Raw genomic sequence first — 12,835 nt, 5'->3', positions numbered from 1 at the left:
AAGCTCAACTATTTCATTAGGCTTTTGAGGGGGGGAAACTGCTAAAAGGGGGCATTAGCATATTCTATACTTTCCCTGCTATTTAAAAATGCCAGTAGATGAATGTGAACTGAGTATCTTAATGTTCAAACATCTGTTTTGACAACAACCTTTCACTTTCAGCGAGAAAAGACAGGGCAGTGGATCGAGCAATACTGTAATATAAATATTACAAGTTTTATTTTTGAACATTGCAACTTAGTAAAAAAAAACATGATAATATATATATAAAAAAAAAACATTTAGTGTAAATGCATAAAAGACATTACATTTGTAATAAATAAAACTTTAATATAAAAAAGGATGTATAAAAAGACCGATTCCATGAGTCTCTCCAATCACACGTCTGTACTCACACATGCAATATCATACGCATCCGTGGCGCATGTGAAAGTTGACGACGTATTCAGCATTGGTGCGCTGCACAGAGATGGCGAAGGGCTCGAAGGGATGGAAGGTGAACGCGACCAGTCTCCTGACCGCGTGGTTAATGGGTCTGCCCAGCAGGCCTGCCTGGATCTTAAATTTCAGCAATCCCGAGTCCCTCGCGTAGAACCTGCAGGAGGAAAAAAAGCAGTGCCAGTTTATTATGATGGCATGGCGACAGCAAGACTCCGGTGTATTTTACAGCATAAGCGAACTGTTGTTTGGTACATCAGAAAATTATGGTAACATTTGTCAGGGAAATTTTTGAGAGCTCTCAGGAAGTGTTTTAAATATCGCCTGTCACGGCATGAAATTACACTTCAGTGTTTCAAGATTTAACAAGGAAGTTGATGCAGACCTCACGCTGGGCCTCGTTTTTCACTATACTGGAAAAGTGGGCGTACATTCTGGCCTCTTCTGCAATTCACTGACTTTAACAACAATTTTTAGACTGTGTATCTCTACGTTTAAGGATAAAAAAAACCTCAATAATATTGAGGAATGCTTTAAAAGTACTTAAATAATATTTCAATAAAAGGTCCAAACAGAAGGGACTCTTAAGCTTAAAGGTACCGTATGGGATGATCGCCACAGGTCTTCGGCCGTTCCATGACAGACACCCACTTGTCATCGTAGCTGAAGAGGGAAAGATCCAGATACGGGCTGCTGCTGTAGGACTGAGCACTGATGGGCAGCTGACCAAGAAGCCTCCTGACCGCCTCTGTGTGCCCTCCGTATTTGGCATTCACGATGGTGTCTTTGAACCTAGACACAAACAAAACGGTCCACAAATAATGTGCACTGTGCAGGCCAAGTGACTCACATTAATTAAACAGAAAACCCCCTTTGGTGTGGGCAGTGCTACCAAACATGATGGCAAAGAAATAGAAACCAAGAAACAGCTGCTTAGGACAAAACCTTGGATCAAAATGGAAGAGAGATCTTGTCACCTATCAAACTTTAAAAGGAAAAAGGCATTTTTTTTTACCATTTTTATTTGTACCAAAAGTAGAGAAATTACAAGATAATGAAGATATATGTAAAACAGTGCGGAATGAAACTGACAATTTATATTTAGTCTTATAAATACTTTTGTCAATAAAAATTTACAGTCCCCTGTGGTGAAAATTTTTAATGTTGTTTATGTCTGTGTATCCTTTAGACAAACCATTGCTGAGTATTTTCTCTTTAAAACTTCAGTGAACCAAAGACAGTCTCAAAAACGTGGTTTGAAATCACTGGTACTTCTGACGTCACAAACTACCTTGTAACCAATCACGTCAGAGTCAGTGGATCTCTGAGCTGGTGTGAGTGAGTGGAGGCGGGGCTAATTTGCATATGCATATTAAATGAGTTTAGAGTTACATTCAAGCTTGTTTTATTTTAAGCCATGAAGAAACGTTTGAAAAAAATGTTTAAAGGTGCCCTAGAATCAAAAATTTTATTTACCTCGGCATAGTTGAATAACAAGAGTTCAGTACATGGAAATGACATACAGTGAGTCTCAAACTCCATTGTTTCCTCCTTCTTATATAAATCTCATTTGTTTAAAAGACCTCCGGAAAACAGGTGAATCTCAACAGGCTCTAGGTAAGCAAGCAAGGATGGCAGATGGAGCAATAATAACTGACATGATCCATGATATCATGATATTTTTACTGATATTTGTAAATTGTCTTTCTAAATGTTTCGTTAGCATGTTGCTAATGTACTGTTAAATGTGGTTAAAGTTACCATCGTTTCTTACTGTATTCACGGAGACAAGAGCCGTCGCTATTTTCATTTTTAAACACTTGCAGTCTGTATAATTCATAAACACAACTTCATTCTTTATAAATCTCTCCAACAGTGTAGCATTAGCCGTTAGCCACAGAGCATATAGCCTCAAACTCATTCAGAATCAAATGTAAACATCCAAATAAATACAATACTCACAGGAATCGAAGCATGCATGCAGCATGAATGACGAACATCTTGTAAAGATCCATTTGAGGGCTATATTAGCTGTGTGAACTTTGTTTATAGACTGTATAACTGCACTTATAGTCGAGAGCTCGGGAGGGCAGTGAGTGAGAGATTTAAAGGGGCCGCAGCCTGAATCAGTGCATAGTTAATGATGCCCCAAAATAGGCAGTTAAAAAAATTAATTAAAAAAAATCTATGGGGTATTTTGAGCTGAAACTTCACAGACACATTCAGGGGACACCTTAGACTTATATTACATCTTTTGAAAAGACGTTCTACGGCACCTTTAAATATGTCATTTTGGTGATTAAAGATGTGTTTTAAGGGATAAAATTATTGACTACGGACTTTAAGGGAAAAAAAATATTTTATGATTTGGACACTACTGTGGGGGTTGGGATTGGGATTTTTTTTAAAAGAATTGCTAATTTTTCAGCAAGGATGCATTATATTGATCAAAAAGCTCTTTATATTGATCAAAATTGCCATTTCAAATAAATGCTGTTGAACTTTCTATTTAATCAAAGAAAAACAATGCATCACAGTTTCCACAAAAACATTAAGAAGCACAACTGATTCCATCATCAATAATAATAAAGGTTTTTTGAGCACCAAATCAGCATCATATAATGATTTCTGAAGGATCATGTGACACTGAAGACTGGTATAGTGGCTGCTATCACTTGAATACGTTATATTTTAAAATATATTTTAATACAAAATGGTCATTTTAAATTGTAATAATATTTCACAATATTAATGTATTTCTGATCAAATAAATGTGGCCTTGGTAAGCATAAGAGACTTCTTTCAAAAACCCACAGAAATCTTACTAACCCCACAACTTTTGAATGGTAGTGTACTTCTTAAAGTTTCAGAATCTTTTTTTCTTTAAGCAGCCTGCATTTTAGAGACATAATTATAATTTTTAACATCAAAAGGCGTCAGCATGAGCGAGTTCTCACCCAATATGTAGAGCAGCAAATTTTATACGGAGTCATTGTGAGGGTCTTTTGTGAGAAAGTGAGACCTCCTCTGGCTCAACCATCAATTTGTGGCTTATGAATTGATTCTCTCGATTTTTATATCTCACCTGCGTTGTACCTGACGGGCAAAGTTGTTGCTGGAAGCAGAGCAGGGGAACTGCACGGCCTCGCTGTGGAGTGTGGCGTTACGGAAGAGGTCGCAGAAGTTTTCAAAAAGCTCCAGAAGTTTGTCAGAAGTGTTCTCAAAGACTGCAATAACCTCTGTGGTTAGCATATTGTAAACCACGAAGAAAGAGGGCTAAAAATCAAGATGAGAGGAGAATTGAGACAGTAGTTTACACAATGATAGTTTACTTTTGAAAGCACAACCAATCCACCAAAAATGATTTAACACAAATCCCACCTGTATAGAGATTCACAACAAAACCATAACAAACATTATATCTTACACTACCTAAGATTAAGGGATGACGCCAGCAAGGGCGTATCTGATTCAGTCTCCGATTACTCCAGTGCATGCGTGTTGTGGGTGAGATGGTGGTTTTTTTTTTGTTTTTTTTTACCTGCGAGGGGTCGGTGACCCTCAGCGTGACCACATCTTCGCTAGTGTACTTGATGAATAGGTGATGTTCGTCCAGGAGCTGCATCTTCCACATGCGCAGCTGCCTGAGCTGATCGAAGAATTGAAAGAACCGCCGTTTGGCCGTAGCGCTGCCATCCTGCTCTGCCCTCCTCCACAGGTACACCAGCAGACGGTGCTTCAAGGAGTTGATGGTTTTCTCTTTATACAGGCGGGAGAAACCAGGCTGGCCTTCAGCCTGGGCCTCGGGGTAAACCGCAGACAACGTCAGCAGGTCATCCTCGTAACAAAAACGGCCGATGGTGCGCACGTCAAGGAAGGTTCCTTCTGGTGTCACCTGAGCAGAAGGAAGGAACAAAAATAAATTTCATTTAATATTTTTGTTAACTATTTTGGTCAATAGTAATGGGGGGGCAACACTTTTTTGGTCGTTTTGCCATTTTTAGTTGTGCAAACAGTAAAGAAATTACAGAAAATTATGGAAAAAAAGAGAAGGAAAATGAATTGGACCAGTCAAACCTACCAAACCGGGTTGAAACCTGTCGCCCGCCTGAGCAACATGGACTAATAAACGATTATGTCAATGTTTTGAGAATATAATTTAAATTTAAAAAATATAGGGTCTGCATCCTATTGAGGCTGTGTTCTTCCCAATCCAGCCCTTCTGAGGCGTGTAGGTTGAATGCTAGAATGTAAAGCCCAGAACACACCAAGCCGACTGTCGGCTGTCGAGGAGTTTTTGTTCGTCGGCCAACTAAGTTTTCTCAGTGTGTTCCACACCATTGGTTGAAGTTGGTCCTGCTTTTTTTCTGGCCGATTCGACATGTTGAATCGGCGTTGGTCAGTCGGGCCATCTGATCATTCTGATTGGCTGTTCAGCTACTGCCACCTGCTGGTACGGAAAGGCATTTCTTCTTACGCAGGCTCAGAATGGACGTGCTACTTGGCCGTTGGGTGTCAAGCATCGGTTTGGTTTGTCAGGGCAACTTTGGACCCAGACACTGCCGACAGGAGCCAACCCCGCAGTCTGCTTTCGTCGCCGTCTGCGTCGGCTTAGTGTGCTCCATGCTTAAGTGCAGTCCTAGTAAGTGTGCATGGCTATTTCACACATTCCCACCCCCATGGTCATGGCACAAAATACTATTAAAATTAATCTGGGAAAAATACTTTGTATTGGGGAGGCTGCCTTCCAAGGATCCTTGAAATTGAGATGGCTTTCTGTGGCTTCTTTTCTTCGAGATATGCAGCCTTACTTCCATTTGAGAAACAGCCATACACTCACCGGCCACTTTATTAGGTATAACTGTTCAACTGCTCATTAACGTAAATGGCAGAAACTCAATGCATTTAGGCAAGTAGACACATGTTCAAGACGATCTGCTGAAGTTTAAACTGAGCATCAGAATGGGGAACAAATATGATTTAAGTGACTTTGAACGTGGCATGGTTGTTGGTGCCAGATGGGCTGGTCTGAGTATTTCAGAAACTGCTGATCTACTGGGATTTTCATTTTTGGGTGTACAGAGAATGGTCAGAAACAAAGAAAATATCCAGTGAGCGACAGTTCTATGGGCCAAAATGCCTTGTTGATGCCAGAGGTCAAAGGAGAATGGTTTGAGCTGATAGAAAGGTAACTCAACAGTAACTCAAATAATCACTCGTTACAGCAGAGTTCTGCAGAAGAGCATCTCTGAACACACAACACGTCAAACCTTGAAGCAGATGAACTACAGCAGCAGAACAACACACCAGTGCCACTCCTATCAGCTAAGAAAATGAATCTGAGGCTACAATTACTGGAAGTCATTGCCTGGTCTGATGAATCTCCATTTCTGCTGCGACATTCAGATGGTAAGGTCAGAATTTGGCATAAACAACATGAAAGCATGGATCCTGCATCCTGCCTTGTATCTACAGTTCAGGCTAGTGGTGGTGGTTTAATGGTGTGGGGCTATTTTCTTGGCACACTTTGGGCCCCTTAGTACCAATTGGTCATCATTTAAATGCCACAGCCTACCTGAGTATTGCTGCTGACCATGTCCATCACTTTATGACCACAGTGTACCCATCGTCTGATGGCTACTTCCAGTTCCAGCAGGATAATGAGCCATGTCACAAAGCTCAAATCATCTCAAACTGGTTTCTTGAACATGACAATGAGTTCTCTATACTCAAATGGCCTCCACAGTCTTCAGATCTCAATCCAATAGAGCACCTTCGGGATGTGGTGGAACGGGAGATTTGCATCTGACAAATCTGCCACAACTGTGTGAGGCTATCATGTCAATTGGGACTTTCGCACCGAATAGTTATAGAAACTCAGTTATAGGAACTAGCCACTAGGATAGCTCACAGAGAACTAATTTCTCCCCCGGGCCATGTTCCTGGTTGCATTCGCACTGGGAATAGGAACTGTGAAGCGCTGTCTTTAAGCAGAGCATTTACAAACGCTAAAAAACGGTGGATGGAGGATGCCGTGATCTGAGCTGTGTTTGTTGTGTGTCGTGGGTTTCGTGATAATGGAGATGGAATGTAAACGCATAATTTACGCGACTGAAAGAGCAAAAATTGGGACTAAGAGACGAAATCTCCTATGACAACTTTCAGTATTACATATCATTGAGGCGGAAAAAAGAACACAACCCTGCAGACAACAGGTAAATGCCGTTATCGCTGTTTTCCATGTTTGTGAAGTAAATACGTTTACACGGCTTTTTAAAGGTGCCCAAGAATGTTCTTTCACAAGATGTAATATAAGTCTAAGGTGTCTCCTGAATGTGTCTGTGAAGTTTCAGCTCAAAATACCCCATAGATTTTTTTTAAATAAAATTTTTTAACTGCCTATTTTGGGGCATCATTAACAATGCACTGATTTACACTCGGCGCCGCCCCCTTAAATCGCGTGCTCCCTGCCACACCAGCTGTCGACTATATTACAGCGCATTTACAAAGTTCACACAGCTAATATAACCCTCAAATGGATCTTTACAAGATGTTCGTCATGCATGCTGTATGCATGCTTCGAATTATGTGAGTAAAGTATTTATTTGGATGTTAAAGTTTTATTCTGAGTGAATTTGAGGCTGTCCTCCGTGGCTAACGGCTAATGCTACACTGTTGGAGAGATTTATAAAGAATGAAGTTGTGTTTATGCATTATACAGACTGCAAGTGTTTAAAAATGAAAATAGCGACGGCTCTTGTCTCCGTGAATTCAGTAAGAAACGATGGTAACTTTAACCTCATTTAACAGTACATTAGCAACATGTTAACGAAACTTTTAGAAAGACAATTTACAAATATCAGTAAAAATATCATGCTATCATGGATTATGTCAGTTATTATCGCTCCATCTGCCATTTTTCGCTGTTGTTCTTGCTTACCTAGTCTGATGATTCGGCTGTGTGCAGCTCCAGACGTTAACTGGCTGCCCTTGTCTAATGCCTTTTATAATGTTGGGAACATCACGGGCTGGCATTATGCAAATATTGGGGCGTACACCCCGACTGTTACGTAACAGTCAGTGTTATGTTGAGATTCGCCTGTTCTTCGGAGGTCGTTTAAACAAATGAGATTTATATAAGAAGGAGGAAACAATGGGGTTTGAGACTCACTGTATGTCTTTTCCATGTACTGAACTCTTGTTATTCAACTATGCCAAGGTAAATTCAATTTTTGAATCGAGGGCACCTTTAAAATGCAGGTGCCGGTGTATGACATGTGTTTGAACCAATCAACATACACTTATGTCACTGATAGTTCTTATAGTGCTGGTTTAGACCCTACTCTGAAGTAGGAGCTAATTTAGTTCCCCCAAAAGCAGTTCCTAGAACTAAAATCATCCCTAGCTCCTGCGGTGCGAACACGCTTAATCCGGGTACTTCAGCCAATAGTTCTAGGAACTATGAAAAGGTTTCTCTGGTGCGAAAGCCCCTAATATGGACCAAAATCTCTGAGGAATGTCTCCAGCACCTTATAAATCTATGTCATGGAGAATTAAGGCAGTTCTGAAGGCAAAAAAAGGGTCCAACCTGGTACTAGCAAAGTGTACCGAATAAAATGGCTGATGATTGTACATTTATCTTTTTATTGGCTTTTCTTCAGTATTTATATTTGTCTAAAATGTACACAAATTACAAGAAATTATGTGAATAAATGGGATGATGGGACTGGCAAAATGACAACCCAAATTCAAACCTGTGTCGCCACCCTTGGGCACCATGGTCTGACAAAAATTCAGTTTGATAAAGAATCATTTCAATAAAATATTTAAACTTTTTCTTAATGCCATTTTTTTATACTTTTGTCCTAAAAAGTAGAGAAATGACAAAAAAAGATGAGTACAAAAGGGGATAATGGGACTGGCAAATGACAAAAACCTGTGCCGCCCACCTGAGAACCATATATATATATACCACCTGATTGGTATAAATATGAATAAAAATAAGACACAAATACAACATGTAAGATACAGTTCTGGGTGATTCATGCTGTACAGTGAAGCTTTAGACACAGTTACTCTTACCTGAAATACATGTATGGTCTGTTGCTGCACAGAAAGCACCGCCAGTATATTTCTGTACAGGTACAGTCCTTGATTGTGTGACAGAATGATTTTGTCACACTTAAAGGTGCGTGTATCACACAGTCGGCCTGTGTGAAGGTCTATGATGTGCAGAGAGTAGTCCTCAAGAGGTGAGCGAGGGTTCGGTGTCACGGATTCGTTGTTTCTGTACACCTCAAAAAAGTGCGGATGAGGTTCTTCAGGCAAGTAGGCAGCAGAGCCGACGATCACATAGCGGCAGTCGTCGGTAAAAAGACTGCACTCTCTATTCAAGTGCTCACCGTTGGAGGCCACGTTGGTGACGTGGAGCAGGGAGAAGAAGCGTTCGAAGAGTCTGCCTCTGATGTTGAGGGAGCGTTGGTCATTCCCATTGGCAAGTGTTTCTCCCTCCTGACCCTGGAGAAGATCTTCAGCGGCTTGGCATCCTTGATACTCGTAGATTTCCAAGGAAGTCTGATCAGAGGAGAATGCAATAAAGCATCGTCCGTCAGGGGAGAACTTACGCAGGAAGCAGGGCGGCTTCTCCACGTTCACCACTGTGAAGTTGGGGAACAGGTTTTGGTGGAAGCAGCGCACACGGTACCAATGAGCTCCGAGTGGACCGGAGCAGATCCGACGCCTTTCTAGCCTGTGGACCACATTCTGGTTCTGGATGCGTCTCGGCTTCAGAGTGGGGAAATCATCCTCTGATGTAGTGTTGCGGTGAGCAGCCATAATAACAGCTTTACCACTGTAAATGAGAAATTAAACAATCAAGTAAATAAATGCAGAGCAGATCTCCCTACAAAATTATTTTATAGGCTATATAAAACAAAAAATAACAGCTGTATCACGACAAATGAGAAATTATAACATTATTAGATGAGATTATAATAATAAAGTTAATAAATACAAAGCATATAGGATCTCACTGCAAAAGTACTTTATATAATACTTTTTATAATGCAAAAACATAAACAAATAGGGGAGACAAACACTTTTTGTTGCTTTTTCGTATTCATTTTGTACTTAAAACATAAAAACAAGCTCGTTTAAAAATTAATCAAAATAAAACACCAGTATAAACACCAAAACACACGCAGCTGATATCTCTTACCTGCATGTTAATTTAAATACTTCTCATGTTAATATCTGGGCAGCTTTAACTCTCTGAGAGTGCAAGCATGGACAAGAGACAACCTACACCAACATAAAATAAAAAATGAGAGCAAAAACGTTTGAAAGGGAGGTACAATGCGATTTAAAAGTTTATTCGCGAGTGTAAATAAGTTTAGAGGTCTGCTCGCTTTCCAACCGGCGGAAGTAACAGGCATCGGCGAGCTCTGCGCATAAACAGTGGACATGGGGTGCATAGAGTGTCAGAGCGCCCCCTTCAGCAGCGGCGAAACAGCGCAACTACACCACTGTGGTGATTCTTTGAGCGATTTGGTTTGATTAGATGTCCTGTCAAAGATAGCCGTTAAAATCAGTAGCGCTGCGTAAATATGTAGAATAAGGGTATCTACACTGCTAGTTTGGTTTTCTGAGGAGATTATTACTGTTAGTGACAAAAGCTACAATAAATTATTTTGGAAGAATTCCCTGCTTATAAAAACCGAACTAAACTGGCCACTCTTACCCGTTTTTAAAATGGTTTGTGGCTCTTTTCAGGTGGTCAGGCTGGGAGACTAGCTTGCTGAAGTAGTTTAAACTGATTTAGGATCGTCTTTCAGCGTAAGTATTGGGACAAGGTATAGGAAAGGATTCAGGATTGGGCTAGTGAGAGCATTAAAGCCCTGCTTAAACCATCCTAATCTGGTTTGTTGGTCTTAAGCGGTCTAGGGCTAGATTTAAAGAGGTTTTGGGCACTTTCCAAATGGTCTCATTTGGTGTTGTCCATGTTCTTTACTGTATTTTGGGAAACATAGAGAGTGTTAAGAATTAGAGTGAGTAAAAACAAAATGGCCACCCACAGATAACAGCACTGAACATCTGAAATGCATTAGTTTTAAGAAGGTTGTGAAGTCTCTGGTTTTTATAATCAATTAACACTGCTTTTGTCATTTTTTACAAGATGTAATAAATCATTCAAAACCAAAAAAGTAATTCGGTTAAACCAAATTAATAACATTTCGGTTTTACCAAATGACACTTGGTTAGACCGAATGACGATATTTTCAAACAATGCTAAAAGGCTGATATCTAGCTAGCTAGCAAAAGGACAATCAAATATTTTATATTTAGTGCAAGTTTTAAAATATTACAACATTTTCCGTGTTTTATAGCAGTTGTACCGAATGACCTGATGTTTTTTTGACATGCATGAAAACATTAATTTTTCAAATAGTTAAGAGAGTTAGTTACTTTGCTTCACAGCCATGTGGTCCTTTGCAGGTGTCTGAATGATGACACATCTTGTCACATGATATTGACCGCATGACTTGATCCAAAATGGTCCCTTGGTTACTCCGAATGACATAAATGAAATTCATTTTTCCGGACATTCTTTCTCATAACAAAGCAACGACTTCTACACATAATTTTAATACCATTTTGCACTATGTTGATACATGGTGTTATAAAATCACAAATATATGTATATACATTTTATATATATATATATATATATATATATATATATATATATATATATATATATATACATACATACATACATACATATACATACATTTATTACATTTTAAGATAATTTAATAACAAATGAAATGACACTTTAACATACCTTTATATGTAGCAAAATATAATTAAAACCTTTAAAACATTTTAGATTCAATAAGAGAGATCTAGTTGTACTACCTTACATACTTTGGAAGTCATATCTTTGTTTTTATTATTATTAAGTCCTTTGGACAAAAAAAATAAAAATAATAATGATCCGTCACATCATTGACCCGTATAAGATTACCTGATGATTAATAGAAAGCTTTTAGCTGAAACTTTTATTTCCCTATTGTAAATCGAATAAAGAAATGTTGTTATTTTTAGTTATACTCACCTAAGGCATACATTAGTATGGCCAGCATTTTTTTCAGCAGGGTTATTAAATTTACTTTTCAGGTAGAAGAAATTTCTTGGTCAGGGTTTGGTTGGTGAGAGGTCTAACAAAAAGGAAATTTAGAACTGATAATTAGGGACAAAGCACTTCCCATTTATGTACCCATTAGCAGAGTACACCGAAAAGGCAAAGCAGTGACAGATGAGGTCATCTCACTCTTTTGTCTTCCCTTTCTGCCATAGAAAAAAAATGACAAATGCTCAAAATGCCTTTTCGCTTCCACGTTTTATGGAGCATTTGGACTTTGTAAATACACTTTTAATTCCGTATTCAATAGGCTGCATGCTCGTCTTCCAGAAAATGTTTAAAATTATGATATTAACAAACCATTTTTAAATGTCAATTGACAGGGTAGTTTCATAATGATTAGGACAGAGGTCAATAAATCTTTACAGAACACCACTAATGGAGGTGCTTTCCTGGTACGGTTGGAAATTATTATGGTGATTTTTTTTTTTTTTTTTTTTTTTAAGCAATCATTCCATAAATGAAATTACACAATACAAATTAGGGTACAACGTTTCAAAAAAGTATATATAGTATAGGTTATATAACATATAATATATATGTATATAATATATATAATAAATTCAGACCCTGAGTGAGCATATAAAAAAATTTAAAAATGATTTTTCAAAGTTGCAAGACAAAGATTACTGACACATGTAAACACTATTTCAGTGTTTCTACTTTAAAATTTCATATTTAATTCAATGTGTTACTTGCCATTTCTTTGTAATTATTTGCCAGCAAATAATTGTAAATCCTACACCAATTTTTTTATCCATTGTAAATGAATATAGTGTTACATACAGGCTGATTCCTACATACATGCGTTTGTTTGACCGAATAAGATTTTAAGCTCAATCTTGCAGTACTTCTGATGTGGAGCTCCAAAAAGGAACATGAGATAAAGTCTAATTTGCCCAAATTCATTTAGTGTTCTTTCTCCAAAATGGATTATGAGGGCTGAAAAATTGAAAAAGAAAAATGAATAAGAACTGAGCACAGAAGGAAACCTGTGTGCTTGGCCTTGAGAGTATGATAATGGATTTGTACCCAATTATCCTCGACCCAAGTATGTAGAGACCCAGTTGGTAGATTATATAAGTTGTAATCTTCAGTAATGGCAGGTTGTGAGCATGAAAGGTATTCCAGTGGAAAAACATGGAAAAAGAACATTAGAGCCCTCCAAATGCTACGTGCCAGCGTTTTGAGTGC

The 12,835-nt window shown here is 38.6% G+C and overlaps 1 protein-coding gene across 4 annotated transcripts in view; it reads right to left on the bottom strand.

Annotated features, from left to right (window-relative positions):
- Positions 1-213: 213 nt before the first annotated feature.
- Positions 214-12,835, bottom strand: part of det1 (DET1 partner of COP1 E3 ubiquitin ligase) — a 37,307-nt gene continuing 24,685 nt past the window's right edge. For 2 of the 4 annotated variants that reach the window (XM_048158445.1, XM_048158443.1), the window contains 5 exons: positions 8,521-9,289; positions 3,980-4,333; positions 3,524-3,714; positions 1,039-1,230; positions 214-595 (listed from right to left, as the gene is read on the bottom strand). In XM_048158445.1, coding sequence (XP_048014402.1) covers positions 406-595; positions 1,039-1,230; positions 3,524-3,714; positions 3,980-4,333; positions 8,521-9,273 — 1,680 coding nt within the window. In that variant the 5' untranslated portion in view covers positions 9,274-9,289 and the 3' untranslated portion in view covers positions 214-405. Of the gene's footprint in view, positions 596-1,038; positions 1,231-3,523; positions 3,715-3,979; positions 4,334-8,520; positions 9,290-9,655; positions 9,890-10,902; positions 10,954-12,835 lie in introns of those variants that run through there. The other 2 variants (XM_048158441.1, XM_048158444.1) reach the window with 2 other exon arrangements.

The sequence above is a fragment of the Megalobrama amblycephala genome, linkage group LG15 (assembly GCF_018812025.1).
Source record: "Megalobrama amblycephala isolate DHTTF-2021 linkage group LG15, ASM1881202v1, whole genome shotgun sequence".
NCBI classification, from domain to species: domain Eukaryota; kingdom Metazoa; phylum Chordata; class Actinopteri; order Cypriniformes; family Xenocyprididae; genus Megalobrama; species Megalobrama amblycephala.
Note: the sequence above shows the minus strand (reverse complement) of the source record. Positions and strands in the feature narration are given on the sequence as shown.